The 25,287-nt window shown below is 37.1% G+C and overlaps 3 protein-coding genes across 3 annotated transcripts; 2 read left to right on the plus strand and 1 right to left on the minus strand.

Moving 5' to 3' along the window:
* The first annotated feature begins 440 nt into the window (after positions 1 to 440).
* Positions 441 to 16,696, plus strand: LOC109103658 (poly [ADP-ribose] polymerase 1-like). Its single transcript, XM_042755937.1, is given in 24 exon segments — positions 441 to 1,658; positions 2,363 to 2,525; positions 2,658 to 2,773; positions 2,857 to 3,071; positions 6,805 to 6,886; positions 7,280 to 7,288; positions 7,290 to 7,397; positions 7,567 to 7,743; positions 7,824 to 7,998; positions 8,864 to 9,004; positions 9,262 to 9,504; positions 10,031 to 10,096; positions 10,212 to 10,344; positions 10,646 to 10,841; positions 11,173 to 11,301; positions 11,422 to 11,505; positions 11,622 to 11,744; positions 11,823 to 11,951; positions 12,041 to 12,139; positions 12,345 to 12,497; positions 12,949 to 13,076; positions 13,687 to 13,748; positions 15,642 to 15,756; positions 15,901 to 16,696. Coding segments are annotated over 24 exon segments (3,051 nt in total). The 5' UTR covers positions 441 to 1,535; the 3' UTR covers positions 15,983 to 16,696.
* On the minus strand, positions 3,408 to 4,768 carry LOC109058865 (adenosine receptor A1-like). The gene has a single exon (XM_042755938.1). The coding sequence runs from the start codon at positions 4,765 to 4,767 to the stop codon at positions 3,619 to 3,621; it is 1,149 nt and encodes a 382-aa protein (XP_042611872.1). The 5' UTR covers position 4,768; the 3' UTR covers positions 3,408 to 3,618.
* Positions 16,697 to 17,812: 1,116 nt separating the features above from the next.
* LOC109103416 (protein lin-9 homolog) lies at positions 17,813 to 25,276 on the plus strand. The gene is made up of 15 exons (XM_019116831.2): positions 17,813 to 17,946; positions 19,052 to 19,084; positions 19,210 to 19,301; positions 19,953 to 20,057; positions 20,170 to 20,300; positions 20,576 to 20,701; positions 20,801 to 20,958; positions 22,153 to 22,286; positions 22,384 to 22,509; positions 22,930 to 23,031; positions 23,112 to 23,192; positions 23,281 to 23,406; positions 23,568 to 23,750; positions 24,388 to 24,485; positions 24,647 to 25,276. The coding sequence occupies exons 1-15, from the start codon at positions 17,916 to 17,918 to the stop codon at positions 24,750 to 24,752; spliced, it is 1,632 nt and encodes a 543-aa protein (XP_018972376.2). The 5' UTR covers positions 17,813 to 17,915; the 3' UTR covers positions 24,753 to 25,276.
* Positions 25,277 to 25,287: the final 11 nt, after the last annotated feature.

Consider the following 25,287-nt stretch of genomic DNA (forward strand, 5'->3'; position numbering starts at 1 on the left):
GTGAAATGAGGCACTTTGTTCTTTTACATGCACGTGATTCAGTATTTTCAGTGGCTCATCTCTGGATGTGTGTGAGTTTGGGTCACTCATAACGTTTATTTGGGTACACAACATGCACCAAACATTTTCCCAAATTTCTAACGAGAACTGAAGTGCTTCTAAACTAGGTATTGTCAACAAAAGACATTTTTAAAGGCTCCCTATGGTTTTCAGCCAAAAAAGATTTGATTTGTAATGTTTGAAAATGACTGAATTTATGCAGCCATAAGTTTTACTATTATACTTTTGCTGTTGTACTTTAAATTAAGAATTATTATATTATTTTTCTTAAATAAAGTATATATATATATATATATATACACATTGTTTTTTTATTTTTTTTTTTTTTACAGTGATATATATAAAACTGAAAGTTTCTAATGAAGTTCCAATCCTGCAGTGGTTAAAACAATGCTGAATTTGTTCGATACATAGGTTTGAATTTAGCAATAGTAATAATCATAATAAAATTATTTTCTTTATTATTATTGTTATAACATTGATATATAATCACAGAATTTTGGGCAAAATAGTGCAGCCCTACCAACAAGCACAGCAAACCTGGAGCTTTTTTTTTATCTACCAAAATAAACTTAATTATATAATTAATGTTTAATAATCAGAGTATTTTATTGAAAACATAAAATGTCAAACCTAAAACCCACACACATTAACTGATTTTGTAGTCTTTCGTAGCAATTGTTTTATGTTCCACTGTAATGTACCTTGATAACACAATTATATTCTTGGTGTTATGCATCTATTTACACGCATTTGTATAATGAAACAATTTGCATATATTCAAATGTAAAAATGAAAATAAATTAAAGTATATGCCTTTTGTCAGTTCTTTTCTTTGTGCTAGAAATCAAGTTTTGCTCTCAGTAGAGTTCTTATTACATAACAAAGTAAAGTCAAGTAGCCCATCCCATCATTTACAAAAGCTTTACCATGGTAACCACTGTTCCCGCCAAAAATACTAGTAACTGTAGCTATTGACCACAGTTGCTTTTTAATGTTTAAAGAAGACAAAAAGGTTTAAAATATGACAAAACAAGTTTTTTAAAACTTGTTTAAAGCACGTAGCATGTGTGGTTACCATTGTATTTTTGTAATAAACATCTACGAGTGAACAGGTAATTAAGTTATTGTAATAAGTTATAAGTATGATAATAAGTTATTAGAGTTATGATTAAAAAACATACCGCCTCTGTTTCTTACCAATGTGGACGTATAGGTGTTGTGTTGTTTAAGGTTATAAAATTACACTCTCGAACCCTCACACTCTGAAAGGAAACGTAGCTCTGAGTTCGATTAACTCCTCCTGCACATATTCTCTACTCTAGAGGAATGTAGACTCGATTAGTTTGGGCTGGTATTCTGCGCAGGTGCTTCTGCACGCGTGCTGAGTGCAGTTACTCTTTGCATTGTAGTTGTTAGCCTTTCTGACCATAATTACATTGTAAACTTCTGCTTTTCACTATTATATTCGGAGAATGGCTGATTCACAGGATGACAAACTCTACAAAGCCGAATACGCGAAAAGTGGTCGCGCCTCTTGCAAGAAATGCAAAGAAAACATTGCTAAAGACTCGCTGAGAATGGCCATTATGGTGCAGGTGAGGAATTATGTGCAACTGTGATTCAGTAATAATGATAGAATAACCTATGTACCTTTGGAAATGCATTCGGTTTCGCATAAATGCATATTGTAATCAATGCGATTGCATCTACACGTATGTATGAATGTGCCTCAGGTCCAGGAGGAGTTTAAATGATTCGCAGTCATGAAGTGAATGAAAGCAATCAGCAGTAATTTCCCATGGCCATACGTTTACACTGGCATTTAGTGATGCTTTGGGCAACATTTGTAAAAAGATATTGCTTTTTACTTTTAGTTTCGTGGGAACAAAAATAAAAAAAAAGCAAAATAAAGCTGTGTTCTTGCAATGCATTGATAATAAACTAGAAACAATGTGTTTAAAATGGCCAAATCATGTATATTTTTAATTAGAATTCTATGCATACTGACTTTAAACTCAATGTTTACATTTGGTTGTGATAGACTACTGTAACACCATTGACAACAAGAGTGCTTTAAAATACACACATTTAAGATGTGATCTGTTTTATTGTTAATTCTCAGCTTTTATAGGAACAAAAATGACAATTTTTCTGATTGAAGTGATGTTGTGTTTTTACGTGCTTAATTTTCCTTTGCAGGTCTTTTTATTCATTGTTGCATAATATTTGTGCTATATCAAGTTTGATACTTTTTATCTAGTTGGATTTTACTCATCTGGCACCTGTCTGTTTTTCACAGTCTCCCATGTTTGATGGCAAAGTGCCTCACTGGCACCATTTTTCCTGCTTTTGGCTCCGGGCCGCAGTACAGTCCCCCTCTGACATATCTGGATTTACTGACCTCCGCTGGGGGGACCAGGAAAAAGTGAAGAAAGCCATTGAGAGTGGAGGTGCTACCGGAGGTGATTTGTTAATATTCCTTTTGACCTAATCACTGATTTTTTTCTTTGTTGAGTTTGCCATATGGGCTGCAAAGCAGTTAGGTTTAAGTCACCAAGTCCTAAATTAATTCATTAATCCTCATTGCTTTGCAGGGAAAGGAGAGCAGAAGGGAGCAGCTAAAGGGGAGAAGACACTGAATGACTTTGCAGTGGAGTACGCCAAATCCAACAGAAGCACCTGCAAGGGGTGTGATCAAAAAATAGAAAAGGTACATATTCCATGACCTTTTGTTAAAGAAATGATGCTTTTTAAACACAGGAAGTTAATCTGTTCTTCCCTGCTGGTGTTCAGGACCACATACGTGTGTCAAAGAAGACAGTGGACCCAGAGAAACCTCAGCTTGGTCTAATAGATCGCTGGTACCACACTGGCTGCTTTGTGAGCCGCCGCGAGGAGCTATTGTTTAAACCAGAGTACAGTGCCACCCAGCTCAAGGGTTTCGCAGCTCTACGAGATGAAGACAAAGAGGAGCTCAAGAAAAGGCTTCCTGCAGTGAAGAATGAAGGGTGAGCTTTTGATTTCTTATTTAGGTTGCTGTCATGAATCAAACTATATAAGCACTGCTTTAGGATGCTTTTTGCTGCTTTTAGATTTACCAAAAAAAAAAAATCAGCTGTTCCAATCCTGCAGTGGTTAAAACAATGCTGTATTTGTTCGATACACAGGTTTGAATTTAGCAATAGTAATAATAAAAATAATTATTTTTTTAGTATTGTTTTAACATTGATGTGTAATCACAGAATTTTGGGCAAAATAGTGCAGCCCTACTAACAAGCACAGCAAACCTGGAGCTTTTTTTTTTTTTTCTTTGTATCAGAAAAATCACAATTAGATTTTTTCCCCCCAAATCCTGCATCCATAGTCTTAAGTCGTCATTAAAAATAGTATTTTCTTTCTCAATTTAAAGAATGTTTTTCAGAAGTATAAAGCACATACAGTGCACATACAAAATACAGGTCTGGTTTTGCACATTAAACCATCTTCGAATTATGTTTTCAATCCCTTTAAGATTCTTTTCAGTTTTATCTTAGGGACTGGACTAAGTGTAATTGTTCAGGATCTTTGAGCGTTATTGCCTCCTTCATCGTCATGTTGTTCATCGCCATCACCGATGCCCCTGCAGCACAGGAAGATGGCCTTGAACGCATTTCTGAAGGTTTTCATCTTGTAGGCGTAGAGGAAAGGGTTAACAGCCGAGTTTGCATGGGAGAGAATGATAGCCGTCAGTAACAGCGGCAGAGGCACGGGACATGACGGACACAGCAGCAGGAAGCAGTTGATGATATGTAGCGGAATCCAGCAGGACGTGAAAAGGAAGAGGACCAGGAAGAGTGAAGTGGCCATCTTCATCTCTTTCTTCATCTTTGCTGCTCCCTCCGAGTTGGCCACGCCGCCCCGCTCTGCTGCAATCCTCCTCATCTGACGCTTGACCGTGACGAAGATCTGCGCGTAGATGAGGAACATCACCACCAGCGGGGTCAGAACACAGGCGAAGAAGTTGAAGTAGACCATGTAGCTCATATCCACCACCAACACGAAGAAACAGTAGCCAGACTCGGGTGGAGGCTTGTGCCAGCCCATCAACGGCACCAGACCAATCAGGAAGGCCAGCGTCCAAGTGAAACACAAGACCAGCACTGCGTTGCGAGGTGTCATGAGCCGGTGGTACTGGAAGGGCATGAAGATGGCAATGTAGCGCTCAATGGCGACCGCCAGCAGGCTAAAAATGGAGCTCTGGGTTAACATGATGAGTACAGATAACATTAGCAAACACAGATACAGATTGTGCCGTGGAATGCCCAGGTCTGTCATGATGGCGCAAGGGATCGCCAGTGAACCAACGCAAATATCTGCCACCGCTAATGACACCAGAAAGTAGTTGGTAACTGTTTGGAGCTTCCTGTTTAGTCCCACTGCAACACAAACTAGAACGTTACCCACAGTGGAGAGGAGGGCTATGACAAGCTCGGCTATCATGTAAGCCAGGTTTATGGATGCTAGGATGCTTGGCGCTGCTGTCGTTGTAGTAGTAGTAGTGGTGGCGGTGGCAGCTTGGGTTAGTTTACCTTGCGTAAGTGTCGACATGGTGGATGTGGCGAACTGCAAAAAGGTGTTATTTTCATAAGAGGTGACATTCATGAAAGTCGTGTTGGTGTAGAGTAGAGTCGGCAGGAATGTGAAGTTGGCAGAAGGCTGGTTCATTTTGACCTGTAAACAAAAACAAGCAAAAAAGGAAAGCGAGAATTGAAAATCGGATATTAAACTTTAATGATTTTGTCTGTTTGCTTCTATTATGCCTTTAATTTTCACTGTCAGAGAAAATGTCTTCCAATGTTAAAGTAAACAAATAATAAAAAGCATTAGTTAAAAGCATGCAGGTTATCTGTTTATCACTTCAATTTCCATTTACTAATTGAAACGTTGACTTACATTAATATATGTAATAATAATGGTATTAATATAAATCAGTTTTTATTAAAATTGTAATATACAGCATTAATTTAACATTAATATTGTGAAATATTACAATTTAAAATAACTTAATATATTTAAAAATATTTAAAAATGGTCTTACAGAAATCATTCTAATATGCTGATTATTGTTATCAAGTTTGAAAACAGTGCTGCTTAATATTTTTGCGGAAACATACATTAACATTCAAGAGTCTTTGATGATTTTCAAAAGAATTGCGATTATTTGTAATACAATCTTTTGAAATAGTAAAAATGTCTTAATAGATCATTTTAAAGCATCCTTGCTGAATAAAAGTATTAATGTTTAAAAAGTATAAATTTAAACAAATATACATACAAGTATAACAAAGATATAAATAAAGTGGTTTTAAAAAAAATTAAATAACATGAAATTATGAAACACCTGTTTAAAAAGTAAACATTAATGTACCTACCAAGTCTCTGTTGTTTGTTTCATGTATTATTGCTTTGAGATGTCACTTGTCGCTTGATGTTGTTCGCCTGTGTTCTGCCAATGCATTTGGCTTCTTTGGATCTACTTGTGTACTTCCATCCATTAGCAAAAGATGCCACATCTATATTCATTAATTTTCTCTCTCCCCGTGTCGCTTTTCACCCGTAGCTGTGATATGGGCTTTTATAAGCCTTTCATTCTAATGGGAAGAATGGTCTTGTTTGTGTTTTTCCCACTATGGGTCATTGATTTGACCTCTGGTGTCCATTATCGCCACCCAAATGGGCGTTAATTACATTCTGGAGGGGAAATAGGCACAACGATGATGTTGAGATCAGCGTAAGTGTCTGTCATGAGGTGATTAATTAATGATCCGCATTATGATGTCTGCCGGATAGAGGATCCTGTCCAGACATGACTGTGACTCAGGAGACTGATAATCTTCTAATGAGGTCCACTAGAAGAGCCTCTGGGTTATAACACACACTCATGGGTGACCAGATTCTCTCTGAAGGATTAACTCAAATCCACAAGGTGGAAAGGTTTTCACCATTCGGATCAGGTGATAAGATCTTGGATCATGGATCAGGGTTTGTTTTTGAAATTTATAATGCTCCTTTTTTTGATGTAAAGAAATAATATAAAGTCAGTTGTTCATTATTATGTCTGGCTGTACATCTGTGTACACCTGAGCACTCTGAAAGGGTTTATATGATAACTGTACATTTAACCTGCTTATTACATGACTACTTACAAATACAGACACCACTATTTCAGTGTTATTGTAGTATAATTTATATAACATTAAAGACAGTATTTTTTAAAAAAAAATGTTAGCATTCACTTTTATATTTGTGGATTTCATTTTTTAATTTTAGTTTAGTTAATTGTCTTGTTTTGTTAGTTTTTTATCTTTCTAATTAGCTTTTTTATTTTAGTTAGTTGGAAAGCATTAATATTTTTAGGTGGAAATAGTTAATCTAATATTAGTATTTTATTTTATTCAAGCTTTATTTTAATAAATGTAAAGAGATTTGTAAAAGCTTTTGTTAACAAAAACATTGTTGTGTAGGTTATTAGTTGCCTGGGTAAGTTTTACAGTTTAGCAACATGATACAGAAGAAATAACAAGTGAAGGTCACAACTGACCATTAGGAATTAAGAGAAAAATTTGAATTGAAATAATTTGGTTTTTATAAAGCATATTTAAATTATGTCTTTAGGATATAAATGCAATACATTGTGTTTTCATAAAGTGTTTTATGCTCATGCGTTTGGTTGTCTTTGTTTTTAAAAAAATTCTTTCTTAGGAAGAGAAAGATAGATGATGTAGATGGAGGAGTCTCCAAGAAACAAAAGAAAGAAGATTAAAAACTGGAGCTGAAAATGAAGGTATGAGTTGTTTCTGATATCATATGGCTTGGATTATTGTGAATGATTTTTACCTAGTAACAAATGAATTTGCATCAATATAATGTAGATATTTTGATGCACGCTTTTCCATTTTAGCTTGGATAATCTTCCATCATTTAGCGTTTATTATCTTAAAAATGATTATATGGTATTAATGTTTTGTTTTTTATAAATTTTATTATTTTGCATTGTGTTCTTTTTTTTCTGTTACCAAAACATTGTGTTCTTTTTCTGTTTTTTAGTTTTGCTGTCTGTAGAAAAGAGACCATGATGTTTTCTCCCAACATTAAATTGATTGCTCTTAGATTTTTCTGTAAATTAGAAAGTATATCAGTCTGAAAATGCTTTTGTCTGGTTCTTGATGTATACTAGGAGCAAAGCGCAGCTGATCTGGGGAATTAAGGACAAGCTGAAGAAATTCTGCTCCATCAATGACATGAAGGAACTGCTTATTGCCAACAACCAGGAAGTTCCCTCTGGGGAGTCAAATGTAAGAAAAACTACTGATGTGCTGATTTTACCTCAAGCTCACTATCTTGACTAGCAATTTCAATAGCAGAATCAAAAGTCAGATACCAAGGAGAATCTTTGACCATTTTCACTATTTTACTTTATGACTCTGTGTATCATGAAACTATGTGTGGCTATTTAATTAACAGATCATAGACCGCCTTTCAGATTGCATGGCGTTTGGGTCTTTGAAGTCTTGTGAGACTTGCAAAGGGCAGCTTGTATTTAAGAGCGATGCATACTACTGTACTGGAGACATCTCTGCATGGACCAAATGTGTATTCAAGACTCAGACGCCCGATCGCAAAGACTGGGTCACTCCTAAGGTAAGTGCTGTAGATCTGTGGATATGCATGCAGGGGAATTTCAGCACCTACCATGTCCTCTAAATGTTATTCTCCCTCAGGAGTTCAGTGAGATTCCATTCTTAAAGAAGTTTAAGTTTCAACGGCAGGACCGTGTGTTTCCCAAAGATGCCCCACCTGCAGCCCCCACCCCCTCGTCTGCTGCTGCTACTGTGACCTCAGCCGCCCCAAGCGTGTCTACTGCCGCCAGTAATAACCTCGCTGAGGTGCCTGCAGGTCAGTGACTCTGACAGAAACCTTGAGAAATACTCAGGTTTATTTAGTGGTCAGTCATTTTAAGTCTTTGAACAACGGATAACGACACAAATAATGTCAAAACAATATATCGGTTGGGCTCTAGCTTTAAAGACATCTTTCCACAGTTGAATCACTAATTGAGCAATTACATCAGGCATGATTTGTTTATTTATGTATATTTCTCGTGTGTGTATGTATATATATATATATATATATATATATATATATATATATATATATATATACCTATAATTTAACTTACTTTTATATACATTTTCATTTTAGGTTGTTAGGAAATCTATTTTGTTATTATACTTTGATTCCGTTTTAGTAGGTTTAGTTTAATTTTAATGATTTTATTATTTTCTCAGATTGCTAAAGCAGCATTTCTACTTTTGTTTGACGTTTCTAGTATATACTATTTATATTGTATTTAAGCTATATTCTAATTAACAAGATTAGAAAATAGTTAAATATTTTAATAATTTTAGCTTTAATAAAACAGCAAAAACAATAATAGCACATTTTATTTTATTTACTTGTAAAATGTAAGTTGTAAACACTGGGGAGGCTACCATGGCTTTTTATTCATTGTAGTAAATTACTTGCACTTTAGAGACAAAAAGTTCGGGCAGAGAGAAATTTTTATTTGCGTCTTGATGTTTACATTCTGAATTTTTCATGTTATGTCCCAAAATTCATATTAAAATTGCTGATCTCTATTTTTTTGTATTATTCTCTTAAAAACTGATAGTATGGAAAGCAAGTTAAGCAGGTACTGTTATGTTAAGCTCTTTCAATTTTTACGAGTGTAAAGATTGTTTTTCCTCAATGTGTCATCTAGATAAGCCTCTGACAGGACTGAAGCTGCTTTCTGTGGGAAAGCTTAGCAAGAACAAAGATGAGCTGAAAAATGCAGTGGAAGAACTGGGTGGAAAAATCACAGGCTCTGCCAACAAAGCTGCTCTCTGCCTCAGCAGCAAGAGTGAGTGATGTTCTCTAACTCTTTTCCAAACCCTTGTGAGCTGCCTTGCTGTCAAAGTAGACAGACTGCTGCCTGACAAAAATAAGTTATGCTCGAGTCGGTATGATACAAAACGAGGTGTGCGTGTTAACTAGGTGTCTTGTTTGTACTTGCCGACTAGTAAATTTGTCCCCTCTGGCTTGTCGCCAGCTTGTTTATTTGTTGGCGTGTCGCTTCGAAACTCATTAATAACTTGCTCTGTTCCTTTTGTGTCTCAGAGGAGATTGAAAAAATGAGTAAGAAGATGGAGGAGGTGAGGGACACAGGTGTGCGTGTGGTGGCAGAGGACTTCCTCTCTGACATCAAGGAGTCTGGAAAGGCCCTCCAGGAGCTCATCTCCCTGCATGCCATCTCACCCTGGGGTGCTGAAGTTAAAGTCGAGTCCCAGGCTGCAGCCCCGGCCTCCAAATCCACTGGCGCTCATTCCTCAAAGAGTACCGGCAGTGTCAAAGAGGAAGAAGGTTAGAAAGAGGCATTTTAATTTTCCAGCAAAACTTCTTATAAAGAAAGATTAAAAAATGTAACTCCTGTATGCACATGCACCAGATGAAATTTTAGTTATTTAGGTTTTACTGACAATGAAACAAAATCTGGAAGTGATTTTGAGCAGGATTTGTTTGGGTGAAACATGTTAGGCTGTGATTTGATTACAATTATATTGACATATTTATATAAGTTTTATTTAAAAAATAAAGTATATAATAAAATCTAATTATATACATTTTATTTATTGTTTGTTTATATAAATATTTAATCAACATAAAATATATATTGTGTGCGTGTGTATACATATAATCCAGTGTTTTAAAGAAATAATGTTTTTTTTATTCAAAGTTGTTGTAGTTTTGTTCCAGGATTGTTAGAAGCATTTTCAGATTCCATTTCTATACATTCTCAAATGCACTGACATTATTTTTATTTGGAAATCTTAAAAGACAGTGTTATACACTCTTGCTGAATAATAATGCTGTTTTCTTACTCCGGCAGGTGGAAGCAAATCAAAGAAAATGAAACTGACAGTAAAAGGAGGGGCAGCAGTTGATCCAGACTCAGGTGAGACTGAGTCTTGTTTTCCGTAGCACTTTGAGATAAGAGTTAATCTTATATCTGGATATGTTTGATATATATATTGTTTGTGCAATGCCTTAATCATGATTTGATTGCTCAGGTCTGGAAAACTGTGCTCATGTACTGGATCAGAATGGGAAGATTTACAGCGCTACACTGGGTCTTGTGGACATTGTCAGAGGGACGAACTCATACTACAAACTACAGCTGCTGGAGGATGATGTTAAGAAACAGTGAGCCTAACCCATTTTTGTGATATAATTTTACTTGTCCATCATTAGACAGCTTATTTAATTGCACAACATAAGTAATCCATAGTCATTTCATACTGTATATACAGGTTTCTTACTTTACAAGCAGCATTTAACCAGTACCTGCTTCAAAATGTTTCTCATGAGGTGTTTCTCTTATGGAAGTGTGAATACAGGGTACAAATGACTGCAAACTTAAGTACAATTGTTATATGAGTAATACCTTATAATTATTTGACCAGACTGGTCTCTTGTCTTGAGCATGCTTGTGTTGCTTTTTCAGATACTGGGTGTTTAGGTCATGGGGTCGAGTCGCCACCACCATTGGGGGAAACAAACTGGACAAGTTTTATGATAAGAACTCTGCTATGGACAATTTCTGCAGTGTGTATGAGGAAAAAACTGGGAATGCCTGGGCCTCCAGCAACTTCACAAAATACCCAAATAAGTTTTATCCTCTAGAGATTGACTACGGACAGGTAGGAACTGGCATAACATCTAGCCAAAGCACTATTGGCTATATAAGAGTGTGATTTTTAAAAAGCAAGCATTGCTAGAATTGTGCATACGTCCGTTAACATGAATTAGAGGCTGTCAGAAAGGCCCTTACTGTCAAAGACAGTAAACAATCTTACTTTGGAAGTGTGCCGAGGCTCATGTATGGGGCCATACATGAGCCTCGGCACACTTCCAAAGTGAGATTGTACCTTGATAGAGATCCTACAATGTAAACATGGTGTTATAGTATTAAACAAGTTATTTATAATCGAAATAAAATGGTTATGGAGCTTTCTGCATATATTTTCCCAGGACGAGGAGGCTGTGAAGAAGTTAACTGCAAGCGCAGGCGCCAAGTCCAAGCTGGACAAACCCATCCAAGACCTTATGCGAATGATCTTTGATGTGGAGAGCATGAAGAAAGCCATGGTTGAATTTGAGGTGTGTTAAGTTTCTCCCCTTTTTTTTTTTTTTTTTAAGAAAATAGTAAAATAGCACTAAAACTGTTAATATTTATTGTGGTCGTGTATGTGATGATAACTTGTGTAATTTCTCCTACAGATTGACTTGCAGAAGATGCCTTTAGGAAAACTGAGTAAGAGACAGATCCAGAGTGCTTATTCCCTTCTGAGTGAGGTCCAACAGGTTGGTTCTAAAAGCTGGATCTCAACCTCATATGTCTCATATATCTCATATGTATTAAAAGCCTGGCTCTTTCCATTTCGGTCTAACTTCATTTTTGCTTTCATTAATTTCTGTAGGCTGTAGCAGATAGCGCTGCAGAAGCACAGATCTTAGATCTGTCCAATCGCTTCTACACACTGATACCTCACGACTTCGGCATGAAGAAACCCCCACTGTTGAATAACATGGATTACATACAGGTACGACTTGGGCAACCATAAAGATTGTCCGGCAACAGTGTGGTGGTTGTACTCAGTTCTGTTGCATATCCATTATAGCAAAAGGTGCAGATGCTGGACAACCTGTTGGACATTGAGGTGGCCTACAGCCTGCTACGGGGAGGAGTGGAGGACAATGGGAAGGACCCCATTGACATTAACTATGAGAAACTCAAAACCAAAATTGAGGTAAAATGTGTTTCACAAGAATAGCTATTCTTCACTGTTACCATGATGTGGTCATGTTGTAGTGATTGATGCTGATTTTGTGTTTCTAGGTGGTCGACAAGTCATCAAGTGAGGCTCAGCTTATCCAACAATATGTGAAGAACACACACGCTGCTACTCACAACACCTATACACTGGATGTCGAGGAGGTGAGGTTAACTCTATAAAGTCTGTTGTATGTGAACTTTTATGTTTTTATGTTTTTTTTATAAACTTAGAAAAATTCTAATTTTCAGTCTTTACAGAGTTCACTAGTGCATTAAGTATTGCTACATAAATCAATTGAATACATGGCTGTATAAATATAGCTGTAAAATAGCAAGCTTTTATCTCTGACTGCTTTTGTATTGTTAGATCTTTAAGATCGACAGGGAGGGTGAGTCCCAGCGTTTTCGTCCTTTCAAAGAATTACACAACCGGCAGCTGTTGTGGCATGGCTCCCGCACCACCAACTATGCAGGTATCCTGTCTCAGGGTCTGCGTATCGCTCCTCCTGAAGCTCCAGTGGTAAGTTTCTGCATCCTCCATTGCCAATGGCTGCATCTCTCTGAAAAAAAATTAGTATGCAAAAAAAAAAACACTGTATTAGAATAGTTTCTTTCTTAAAGGGGTCATGAAATGGAGAATCAGAATGTTCTTGATTGCACATGTAAGAGGTTTCAGAACTCAAAACTCAAATTTAAAATATGAATATCTTTAAACTCCCCAGCCTAAAATATGAATTATTCTTTTCTATCCTTCTGAAACAGCTGTTTATTTTTAATGGCATGCCTAAGCGACTGAAAAATGAACAGAAAAATGTTTGTGAATTATTCTAAACATGCCGCTGGTTTTGCAAAACATGTTTTATTTAAAGATGCAGCAGTGCCAAACATTTAGACTGTTAGAATATTTAGAATGTTGCAATACTAGTGTGCTCTAATCATATGAATTCTCTTTGTGTTTTTTTTTAATACAGACAGGCTACATGTTTGGCAAAGGTGTTTACTTTGCTGACATGGTGTCGAAGAGTGGAAACTACTGCCACACATCCCAGGCTGATCCTGTTGGCCTACTTCTGTTAGGAGAGGTTGCCCTTGGAAACATGTAAGAGATCCTCTTTTTGTCCTAGTTGTACGATGACTACATTTGAATTTAGAAAGTTAATATGCTAGAGTACAAACGTTTGGGGTCAGTAAGATTTTTCTTATGCTCACCAAAGTTGCTTTTGTTTGATTTGTATGATATGAATACAGTAATATTGTTAAATAATATTACAATTGAAAAGAACTGTTTAACATTGTAAAATGTAATTTGTTCCTGTGATGCCAAAGCAGAATTTTCTGTATTTCCAGAATTTCCTTCAGAAATCATTCTTGTATGCTAATTTGGTGCTCAAAAACATTTCTCATTATGATGTTAAAACCGTTCTGCTGCATAATATTTTGGTGGAAACCAAAAAGAATGTTTATTTTAAAAGCTACACGTTACGAAATAAGTCTAATATGTTTACATTATAAATGTCTTTACTGTTACTTTGATCTATTTAATGCCATCTTGCTCAATTAAAGTATTATGAAATGTACTGACCCCAAACCTTTGAACAGTATTGTATGTCAACAATTGGAAATTAGGAAGGCAAAGTATGTTGTGCCCTTCTATGATTTATTGTTGTCTGCTCTAAAGATCTGATTGTGATTTGTCTTCTACTCTAAAGGCATGAATTGAAGAAGGCCTCACACATTACGAAGTTACCAAAGGGTAAACACAGTGTCAAAGGTAAGATGGCTCTACATTCAAGTCAAGTCATCTTTATTTATATAGCGCTTTATACAATATAGATTGTCAAAGGAGCTCTACAGTGTCAAACAGGAAAAACTTGTGCTGAAAATGAAAGAGAACAATGAAAAAACAGTCAGTTTTTTTCAGTTCATTGATTCAGTGATGTCATCATTCAGCCCAGCTCTGTTCAGTTCTCTTCACATAGCCAGAAAGATATTTTTTTTTAGTTAAGCTGCTGTTTAAAATGTCCTAAACTCAAGAAGTCCAGAACTGTGTTCTTTTTCTAACTTCGCTCTGTGGTTCACTGTGGGAATCGCTTTGGGCGTGACCAACTGCAGAAGCTCCAATGACACCACGTCTGTCTTTGACACGTCTGTCCCTGCCCAAGTCATTTGCGCTTTCTTCCCATGGGAGACTGCAGCAAGCTCTTTCAGCACATCCTGACTTTGCTGATCTTCGCTTAACTGTTCAACAGGCGAGCCGTCATTGGTATCCGTCACCAAATGCATGGTCAGTGAACTGGATTGTGTTGTGACGTCATTAACAGTTTGAATAGTGTCCGCATCATGGTGAGCTATTCTATTGGCCAATTGCGTATTAAATTACTGCGGTAGGCGACGTCAAGTCAACTAGGCTTTACGCAACATGTTAAGGCGAGCTTTCAGAAGGTTTAATTACCTTGGACCAACAGGCTTACGTGTTGTGACGGGCCGCCAAAGGGAATGAGTCGAAGATCAGGGAGGTTGCATCCCACCTATGTCCATCCTCATGTTAAAGGGATACTCCATCCCAAAATTAAAATTTTGTCATTAATCACTTACCCCCATGTCGTTCCAAACCCGTAAAAGCTCCGTTTGTCCTCAGAACACAATTTAAGATATTTTGGATGAAGACCTGAAGGCTCGAGACTGTTCCATAGACTGCCAAATAAATAACAGTGTCAAGGTCCATAAAAGGTATGAAAGTTGTCGTCAGAATACTCCATCTGCCATCAGACATGCAATCTGGGTTATATGAAGCGACGGGGACACTTTCTGTAAGCGAAGAAAACAAAAATAACGACTTTATTCAATAATTCCTTTGTCAGCGGTCTCCTCTGTGTCTCTCCATATCACCGTATGCTCTTCTGTGTCATCCGCGCCACAGGGATGTGGCTGTTGTTCTGCGTATATTTAGCTTTGATTTTAAATAAAACAGCACATCCTTGTGGCACGGATGATACAGAAGAGCATATACAGCATACAGTGATAATGAGAGACAGAGGAGACTGTTGACATAGGAGTTATTGAATAAAGTCGTTATTTTTGTTTTCTTTGCTTACAAAAAGTGTTCCCGTCGCTTCATATAACCCAGATTCCACGTCTGATGGCAGATGGAGTATTCTTTAGATTAGATTCAACTTTATTGTCATTGCACATGTAAGGTACAAGGCAACAAAATGCAGTGATGACGACTTTCATACCTTTTATGGACCTTGACACTGTTATTTATTTGGCAGTCTATGGGACAGTCACAAGCCTCCAGGTTTTCATCCAAAATATCTTAAATTGTGTTCCAAAGACAAATGGAGCTTTTACGGGTTTGGAATGACATGGGGGTAAGTGATTAATGACAACATTTTCATTTTGGGGTGGAGTATCCCTTTAAGCTACCATCTCGGGCAGGGACCCTCACCCCATGTGCATCGTGACTATGGGCCCGAAGCACACTCAGACATCGCTGGCGGATCCACAGACATCCGCTCACTGTGCGTCATTGCCGGTGGAAATCCTGGAAAGGAGGCTGAGAGTGCCCACGGCCAAGGATGTATTACGTGTAGAATCATTATGTATTACGTTAAGTAACCCATCATTTCTGATAGAAAGGTTTTAACGTGTCTTCTGTTTTAAGGTTTGGGAAGAACTGCTCCAGACCCAAGAGCTACTGTATCTCTGAATGGAGTGGATGTTCCTCTGGGCAAATCCATCAACACAAATATTGAAGACTCAAGTCTGCTCTACAACGAGTATCCTTTTGTTTTCTGCATCATTCATTTTCCTTCTCGCTTTTGTTTATCTCTTGTTTTAGGTAAATGTACATCTTAAATATATTTAGACAATTACACATTCACTAATCTTTCACAGTTTCCCTTGACTCTGACTTCCTCCAGGTACATTGTGTATGATATTGCTCAGGTTAACCTAAAGTACCTGCTGAAGATTCGCTTCAACTACCAGACCTCTCTGTGGTGAGACAGCAGATGAGATCTGTCCAGGTGGACAGACGTTTGGACGCCACTGAAGCCCACTGCTACAGCTTTAGCACCAAGACCAAGCAGCATATGGGTTGTTAAACGATCGAATCAGTTCTCCAGCGCTTCGACAGCACATTTCCTGTTGCTTTGTCTGTTAGTTTGGAGTAAGCTAAGTAGCTATATATAAATTGTATCACTGCATTGTTGCAAATATTGCAGGCTTTGGTACATATTCACAGAAATGATTGGACTTATCTGTTGAGATCTTTCTTATAAGCTACCAACGATGATGGGTAGACAGTGTTTCAGACTTTTTCTTTAATAGTTTTGCTAAACCTTGAACCAGGTTAACTGTAACACATCTAGTGTACACATTTTTGTTTGTCTTCTCAATACATATAAAAAAATGTTGTAAGCTAGGAAATAGCCTGCCATAAGTGTGTATAACCTTTTACTAGAATTGCCAGTGTATGGACAAATGTTTTTGTATGTTAAATCTGTGCCATCCCTCCTTTGCTTTTCTGTTTTACTTTGGCCAACTAAAAATGGTAATAAAAAGTTAAAAGCAATGGCTGCTGCTGTACTTACGCACCTGTAATCTTTTTTGTTTTTTTGTTTTTGGTAAATGTTGCTCCACAGCGGTTTTGTGGACAAGAAGCTGTTCACGTCCTGACTAATGTCTTTGCATCATAAATAAAACAGTTTTTAAACAGCTCATTTATTTCTGTCACATGATTCTGTTCAGTTTCACCAACATTTGTGTATGAAAGAATCCAGAAGAAATAACTCTGCTGAAAAAAAAACAATAGACACCATCACAAAATTTTTAATGGTTAAAATGGGACTTGTACTGGTTTTACTGGAAACTGTAATGGACCCTGTGGGTCTCTACAGGTAATTGGTTACCCTCTTTTGGTGGCTTGTTAAAACCAATAAATAATACATGACAGGAAACCATGTTTTAATGGTTAAAAGTTAATGTAATGTTTGTATTTGTAGTGGAAACCATTAGAATTTTCTGTGATGGTTCTATTGTTTTTTTTCAACCGGGAAGAATAACATAGTGTTCACTGCCATTGCTATTTGAAATAAATTGTACCAGACTATTCTATTTCTGTACATTTGTGATTAAAATTGCTCTGTACTCAGTATCACAGCATATGTTCTGACCAAATCTTTTTGAAAATGTATTATGGGTTTACCACATTAAAAAATAAGTAAAAACGGAAGCTATGGCATGTTGGTGGAGATTTGCATTAAATCTATTAGAGTAACAGTAATCTACTGTTTGAAGTCCCCCAGTAAAACTGTTTACACCTGCAGGAACTACAATACATTTTTATAAGTGTAGTTCTAGACTACCAAAAAAGCACCTTGGTACTGTTTTTACTATGTTACTGTGCATGTGTCTCTCTGACACTAACCACCATGCATGCATAGTTTACCTGTGGTTATGATTTTGCCACAAACTATGGCAGTGGTTCTCAACATTTTTGACTTGAAACAAGTTCATAATTATGCGTTATGCAATGAAATAAGATTTGTTATAAAGATTAAAACTAAAATACTCAGTTTACAACTTAATTTTACGTTTTTAATTTAGATTTTTTTAGTTAGTTTAGTCATTTAAGTCATCCTGAGGCCTGTGGGCCCCAGTCTCCTGGTTGAGAAGAACCAGAGATGTGTAGTCAAGGAAACCTTTCAAACTGGTTTTAAAAGGATAATATAAAAATAAGAAAGTGGCTAAACATAAAAACACACCTGATCAGTCCTAACGTATTTTAAGATTCTTGTATTTGCATGCAATGTACATGAAATCTAAAATATTTTTGGTAGTTAGAGCGCAGACTGTGGAGTGTTTGAACTGCCCTCTCCGTCCCACAATGCATCGCGGCACTCGGCCTTTGAAAAACCGGCGCGGCTAATTCAAGATGGCGGAGCTCGAGCAGCTGTTAGACGAGAGTGAGTAATAAAACTAACTCCTCACTAGAGCTTCTTAACCCTCTTGTCGAGCATGTGTACACTTTTAAGGCACTTAGCAACGCATGTTATTTGACATACATTTCAAGTGTTTTTCATTGAGAGGGGTTTTAAAATAGACGCAAAGTTATTAGCGCTGGGGCTAACGAGCTAACAGTTAGCTTTCAGAAGCTACTACTATAAATAAATATCATACCTGAGGAGGTTTTCGCCTACCAGTCTCTTTATAAAGCTTTATTTACGACCAAACCTAATCTTGCGGTTAATAGTCGTAGTGTGGTGGTTATAATACGGACAGAGTTTAACTTCACAGACATTTATAGGGTCGTAACTCGATGACAGCTGCAGGGTTTTGTTGTTCTTGTCAGTGTCAGTCTGTTTGTGCACTAGAACACTCTCCGTACAATATACAAACACTTTCCATATGTTAACAGCACTCTTCATATGCTATAAATACTCTCTCTATATGATGCAACACTGGTGTCTAGATTTTATCTGGTTCATCACAGTAAATCTCAGTGGATTTTTTCCCTTGTCATATGTATATATGCTTTGTTTTTATTGCATTAGGATCGCGGAGGATGTAAATCCTCGGCTATGCTGTTCGGTTGTTCGCATTGCTGTTACTTTATAATTATTACTGTTAATATCTGCAACAATTGCCCAAATGCATTGTTTGCATATTGAACTAGAACAGTGATAAAAACACATTGTAATATACTCAGTACTATAAGCAGCTTATGCTTACAAAGAGATTATTTGTGGTTTCTGAGTGGATCAGTTTGAGTAAAAAAATTACATTATAAAATACATATATAATTTAAAGTAATAGTAACTGCCCAAAGCATAACTGACACATAGCACTTTTATTATGGAATTATGCGTGTTATATTTTTAGCATCTTTAGTATCTGTGTGGAGTAAGATGGATATGAACTTAATTATCACCTTTGGCTTTGCCCAGGGTTTGTTGCATAAATTTAAGATTTGCTTTTTTAGATGTTTAATCGTATCTTTCTTTTGAAAATGTTGTGTTTAGATGTTTATCAAAGTTGTGCATTGTTCATCCGTTGTTCTTTTGTCTTCAGGCTCTTCAGCTAAAGCCCTTGTAAGTTTAAGAGGTAGGTCAGTCTACTGTTGGTGACCCCCGCAGCTATTGCGCTGTACATTGTCACAAAATACTGCGTCTGTACCTCACAGCCACAGCTTGGTAATTGTTGGCACTGCTGTTTTGCTTTTCCTACAGAAGGAAGTTTGTCTAATACTCTAAATGAGAAGAACAATTTACCAAAATCTCAGAGCACCAGGGGACGGAGCAGTTACGTTTCTGTGGAAACGGTAAGATGTCATTAATGCTTAATTTGTTGTCGTACTGTTTGCTACAATTCCAGGTTTGCCAGACCTCAGTCAAGGTACCGGCATATTTAATTTTTTGATGGGAATGTAAAGAACGTTCAGCAGATTATACTGCTTGTTTTTTACAACAGCAATTGTTCAGCTGTTTAAATGTTTCAAAAACAGTTTTGAAAATTATAAGACTTTTGTACAGTGTGTGGAGACTGTAAGTCAATTTCGAACAGCCTTGTTTTCATATGCTTTAAGTGAAAGTGACGTGACATACAGCCAATTATGGTGACCCATACTCATAATTTGTGCTCTGCATTTAACCCATACAAAGTGCACACACACAGCAGTGAACAGACACATACCTTGAACACACACCTGGAGCAGTGGGTATCATTTATGCTGCGGCACCCGGGGAGCAGTTGGGGGTTTGGTGCCTTGCTCAAGGACACCCCAGTCGTGGTATTGCCGGCCCGAGACTCAAACCCACAACCTTAGGGTTAGGAGTCAAACTCTCCAACCACTAGGCCACGACTTCCCCACTTTTAATTCAATAGGGTGCCTACCTGACCAAGGTCAATAGTAGCACCTTTGCCTTTTAATGTTTACTGTTCATAAATATCTCCTGTCTGCATTGTCCTTCAGCCAACAAGGAGCTCAAAGAGGAGTCGCCTGTCATGTGAGGATGAGGAGCGGCCACTCGCCTCCAGATCTCCCAGGAGAAGCCAGAGGGTCACCACTGTGCCTCAGGTGAGAGCAATGTCCAGGATGTGCTTTTAAGGATACATTAACCTATTGACATAAAGATCAGTGATTTTAGCATTTTTAATGACCAGCAAAATTTGAATGTTTTCCTTTTCAGAAACTTACAAATGTCACAACACCAGACAAAAGGGCTTCACAGAAAATTGGACTGAGACTAAGAAACTTGCTCAAACTTCCCAAAGCGCACAAATGGTGCATCTACGAATGGTTCTATTCAAATATTGACAGGTATGTTCTGCAGACCTTATATTTCCAGTTATTGTGTGCAGTTTTTGTGCTGTTAATATTCACATTCTTATTTTAATCATTTTGAGTATTGGAAAGCAATAGTGTCTGCCATCCATAAATTATGATATTGTATTTCCGTTATTAATAGATTGTTAATATTAATAGACCCAGTAAATAACTTGTATAGTGAATGTATCAGCATTATATTGACATTGCTAGAACACTGATATTTATGTTTTTGCCTTTCCAATTGTCATCTTTTTCATGTTTTTTAGGCCTTTATTTGAAGGAGACAATGACTTTTGCCTATGTCTGAAGGAGTCTTTTCCTAATCTAAAGACCAGAAAGTTGACCAGAGTTGAATGGGGAACAATCAGAAGACTTATGGGCAAACCTCGAAGGTTAAATGGCTGCACACTTTCAACCTTATACAGTAATAAATGCAGTGCTGATATCTTTGAGATTCAGATTCTTGCACTTATGTGTCTCATGTTTTTCAGATGTTCCTCAGCATTCTTTGCTGAAGAGCGAATGGCTCTGAAACAGAAGAGGCAGAAGATGCGTCTCCTGCAGCAGAGGAAAATCACAGATATGTCTCTATGCAAAGACCTGCCAGATGAGATTCCTTTGCCCTTGGTCATTGGCACTAAAGTTACAGGTGAGGAGCCGTTTGATATGACACAATCAGCAAATGTGTACGGAGCATTTTAAAATAGAGTTTAGGGCTGGGCGATTTTTCCAGATTTTATCAATTAATTCGAATTTGATGTTTTTCCATGATTTTATTTTTTTGAAATTGAGAAATCACAATTTTTGAATAGAAATATTACCAAATGTTAGAAATAGACACTTTGACAATATGCCAGTGATAACAGTAAAGACAAAAGAACAATCCAACTGCATGTCGGCGCACATGATCAACCGCTCACATGTGAAGTGCTCTGTGAAGGACCATAAATATATCGCTAGGCGCCATTCATGCAGAATGCGCTTTTGTGTTTATAAAGATGCGACGCAGCAGTGGAATAGGAAAAAAAGCAAGAAGATGGGAGTGAACTTCTTTAACTTGAGCGCAGTGTTTTTAGAATGGCATTTCATGCATGAGACGCTACAAGAGATGAGAGTGCAACAGTCAAACACATCCATGTTTACATAGAAAAAAAACACTGGAAAAGCAGCGTGATCGAATTAAAAAAAAAACTGTAACTACTACTGTATGCCTGATATTTCATGTTTGCATCATGGTGACAGGCTGAAACCTGCAGTTGTTTTTATAGAATATTTATAGTTAATAATAGTCTACTGGTGTTATACCTTCAGTTGTTTTGAATATGAATTAACTTGACTTTTGAGAATTTTTTGAAAGCATTTTCCTCATTATTTCTGAACATGTATAAGATACGTTTGTACAAGATGTAGTTGTAGTTCATTCATCTTCTCTGCAAAGATATTTAACAAGTGACTTGTTTAACATTTAAATCATGTTGTGGAGCACTTGGAATAATTTTTTCTTTTACTAGAGGGTTAATAAAGAAAAAGTTACTTTAATCTTGTTGTAGTTACGTTATTTTGTTTAAGTTGACTAGTTAAAAATTGTAAAAAAATCGAGAATCGTTAAAACGTTCTGAAAAAAAAATCAAGATTTAATCTTTTGCCAAATCGCCCAGCTCTAGACTTTTTGTGTCTTCTTCAGATTGTAAGTTTAGTAAAAAATTAACTTGATCCAGAGGTATTGTAGTTTTTTTTTTTTTTTTGCTTATATAATCATATTTTGCTCATCGTGCTGAAATCAATGGTATGCCTTTTTGCCAAATAAAATATATATATGTATTTTTTTTCTTTTAAACTGTAGCTCGTCTTAGGGGTGTCCATGATGGCCTGTTTACTGGTCAGATTGATGCAGTAGATACCAGTGCAGCAACGTATCGTGTGACCTTTGACAGAAGTGGGCTCGGCACACACACTGTTCCTGACTACGAAGTGCTTGTAAGAAAATTACTGTCTTATAATTTGAGTCGTTCTTTAAAACAGTAAAGTGTCATTTGATTTGAATGGCTAACACTCCCCACTGCTTTCTCTCCAGAGTAATGAACCTCATGAGACGATGCCCATATCTGCTTTCGCTCAGAAACAGAGGCCACCTCGTTTCCAGAACTTTCTGACCCCACCCCGCGGGTCCTATCCCGGCTCAACCCAGTCCATCTTAATGGTAAAATCAGACTGTCAAATGTGTTTTTTAAATGGGGTTGTTAACTGGTGTTTCATTTTCCTGAAATGTTTCTGAGGTCTGCTCTTCTAGTGTTGCAGGCAACATAGACAAAACAAGGCTAAATACAAATAATAAACTGCAACTACGTGTGGTTTGTTCCAGCCACAAAGTGTTTCCTTTGGTGAATAATTGGGTGCCAAAAGTATGCAACCATTTCAGAAGCCATTTAGAAATCAAACACTTAATTTTTAAGGACAGGTTTTGAAAGACAATTTTGGTTCTGTGTGTCACACTTCATAAAATGTGGGTCCTGAAGCAAAACCAGTTGAGAACCACTGACATGAATAATCATGTTAAAAATTAAATTCCACCAAAATGTTTTGGAAAAATTGTCTTAGCCTCTGTTTGCTCTGTTCCCAGGATAATGACCCTCTGTTCAGTCAATCCCCCTGGAGAAATAAACTGACAGGAACTGATGGAGAGACACTGGGTGGCTTTCCTGTCAAGTTTCTTGTGCAAGTGGTAAGAATTGTCACTACTGATGTTCTCTATTTATTTGAATATCCACAGAATTTCAATATTTTGTTTTATTCTCCTGCTAGACACGCCTGTCCAAAATCCTCATGATTAAAAAAGAACACATAAAGCATTTGAAGGAGATGAACACAGAAGCTGAGAAGCTGGTAAGTGACTGACAGCTGATATGGTGTTGTTTTTGTACACGTTAACTTAGTAGTACACCATGTAACTTCTTCCATTATTCGTCTGCAGAAGTCCTATTCCATGCCGATCGGATTGGACTTGCAGAAGAGATATGCCACAACTGTACTGGACCTGGAACAGCTTAATAAAGACCTTAACAAAGTCCTTCATGAAGTACAGCAGTTTTGCTATGAGGTACGTATGTTTCTTTTACTCACCCCACCACATGACCAAACTTGCCTTCCAGACCTTTAGTTCTGGTTTTCTTCACAAGATTCTGCATTTAAGAAAAAAACATGCATTTAAGTTCACTTTCACCCATTTTTCTTTCACTTTCCATGATCTTCTCTGTTTAGCTGGCTCCAGATCAGGGCATGCAGCCTGCAGATCAGCCCAGTGAGTTGCGACGGCGCTGTGAAGAAGAGTCACAGGAAGTTGTGAGTCAGAGTAATGCATTGCCTGATGGAGAGCAACGTGTCCAGAGCTCCAGCCTCACCCAACTCGTCTCTCGTCTTACGGCACTCCTTCTGCAGATCAGGGTACCAGTTGTTTAAATGAGAACAGTTTTACATTATCTGAAGGAAGCATGCCTTATCACTACGGTAGTTTATTTTCACCACAGAATTAAAATTTCAAAAACGTAATTGTGACTTTTTATGCATCTTTTTTTCCCCTGCATTTACATCTCACAATTTTTTACCTTTATTTATTTCTGACTTTTCATCTCACAATTTTTCCTTCACTTCCCCAGAATTCTGAGTTTACATCTCTCAATTTTTCTTTTTTTCTCTGAATTCTGAGTTTATATCTCGTAATTCTGACTTTTCTTTTGCCACAAAATAGAAAAGGTCATTGTGACGTTTCATCTCACAATTCTGACTGTTCTTGTAATTCTGAGACAAATGTCCAAATTGTGAAATACGTTGCCATTACCTTTTCGGTTTTCTTTTTTTATTCTTTTTTTTCTTCCATACTAAAAAGCATGTACATACAGACCAGGAACTTGTGAGCCAAGACTACCATGATTAAGCATGTTGAATACTAATCAATTAACAGCTCAGTTGCTCAACTAAGTTTTTCATTCAGCTCTGTCAAGCTCTTTTAAGTGCCACAATGTCACATGAAAATTTACTTCACACTGAATCCTAATCATATTTCTTTCCTTATTTAATGCAGTGTTTGGCCGAAGGGGGAGACTTGAATTCATTTGAATTTAAATCACTCACAGACTCTCTGAATGACATAAAGAGTTCAATAGATGACTCCAACCTGAGGTAATACATATTTTGTTTTCATTTCTGTTGTTTTTGCTCCATTTATCTTACATTGTCTGTTTTTATTTTTGCCGTTTTGAAAGTCCTAGTCACACAGTGCCGATATCATCTTTAAAAAAACTCAAAGAAATGAATCACCTACAATGATCTGTCTTCTGCAGTTGTTTTCAGGATAATGTGGAGATCCATGTAGCACACATACAAAGTGGGCTGAGCCAGCTGGGTAACCTCCATGCTTTCTCTGCCAACAACACCAACAGAACGTGACTGAAATGAACTTGCACACCTCCCATTCTCAAATACGGACAGCGACGCACCTCTTCAGCTCATCACTTTGTTCTTTTGTGTTCATTCTGTTTGACGTTATGAAAGGTCTGCACAAGTAGTGTTAAAATTCTCTGCCCGACACCAAAGTGTCTGAAGATGTTCAACTAGCTAGCAAAAAAAAAAAAGTGTGTGAAGCTGTTTTGTAGATGTAACTGTTTGATGTCATAACAGATGTTGCTCACACTCAATTTGATATTTAAGTTTCCCCTGATTTTTATTGTTGGTGGTTTCCAACTAGGGTGTATTTCGAATGACACTCCTGATTGGTGCAGTTTGTTTGACTGAAACTATTTTGTATAATTTTATTTCCTGTGTCTCTTTCTCGAAGTGTATAACTTTGAGTGTCCTGAGAGATGAGGTACTGTTCTGTCTGTTTTAAACTGTTCTGTATGTTTTAAATATGTACATTGTAGATAACTGTACAGTTCACTCAAAATATATCAATAAATCGATCATATATAGGGGTAATGTGGAC

Source organism: Cyprinus carpio, unplaced genomic scaffold, assembly GCF_018340385.1.
Source record: "Cyprinus carpio isolate SPL01 unplaced genomic scaffold, ASM1834038v1 S000006759, whole genome shotgun sequence".
Taxonomy (NCBI): domain Eukaryota; kingdom Metazoa; phylum Chordata; class Actinopteri; order Cypriniformes; family Cyprinidae; genus Cyprinus; species Cyprinus carpio.

Excerpts from the sequence above, each read along its gene's own strand:
- LOC109058865 (XM_042755938.1), bottom strand. The coding sequence starts at position 4,767 with ATGAACCAGCCTTCTGCCAACTTCACATTCCTGCCGACTCTACTCTAC.
- LOC109103416 (XM_019116831.2), top strand. The coding sequence starts at position 17,916 with ATGGCGGAGCTCGAGCAGCTGTTAGACGAGA. Across the intron at positions 20,959-22,152 it reads CATTGGCACTAAAGTTACAG|CTCGTCTTAGGGGTGTCCAT; the intron begins GTGAGGAGCCGT and ends TTTAAACTGTAG. Across the intron at positions 23,751-24,387 it reads CACTCCTTCTGCAGATCAGG|TGTTTGGCCGAAGGGGGAGA; the intron begins GTACCAGTTGTT and ends TATTTAATGCAG.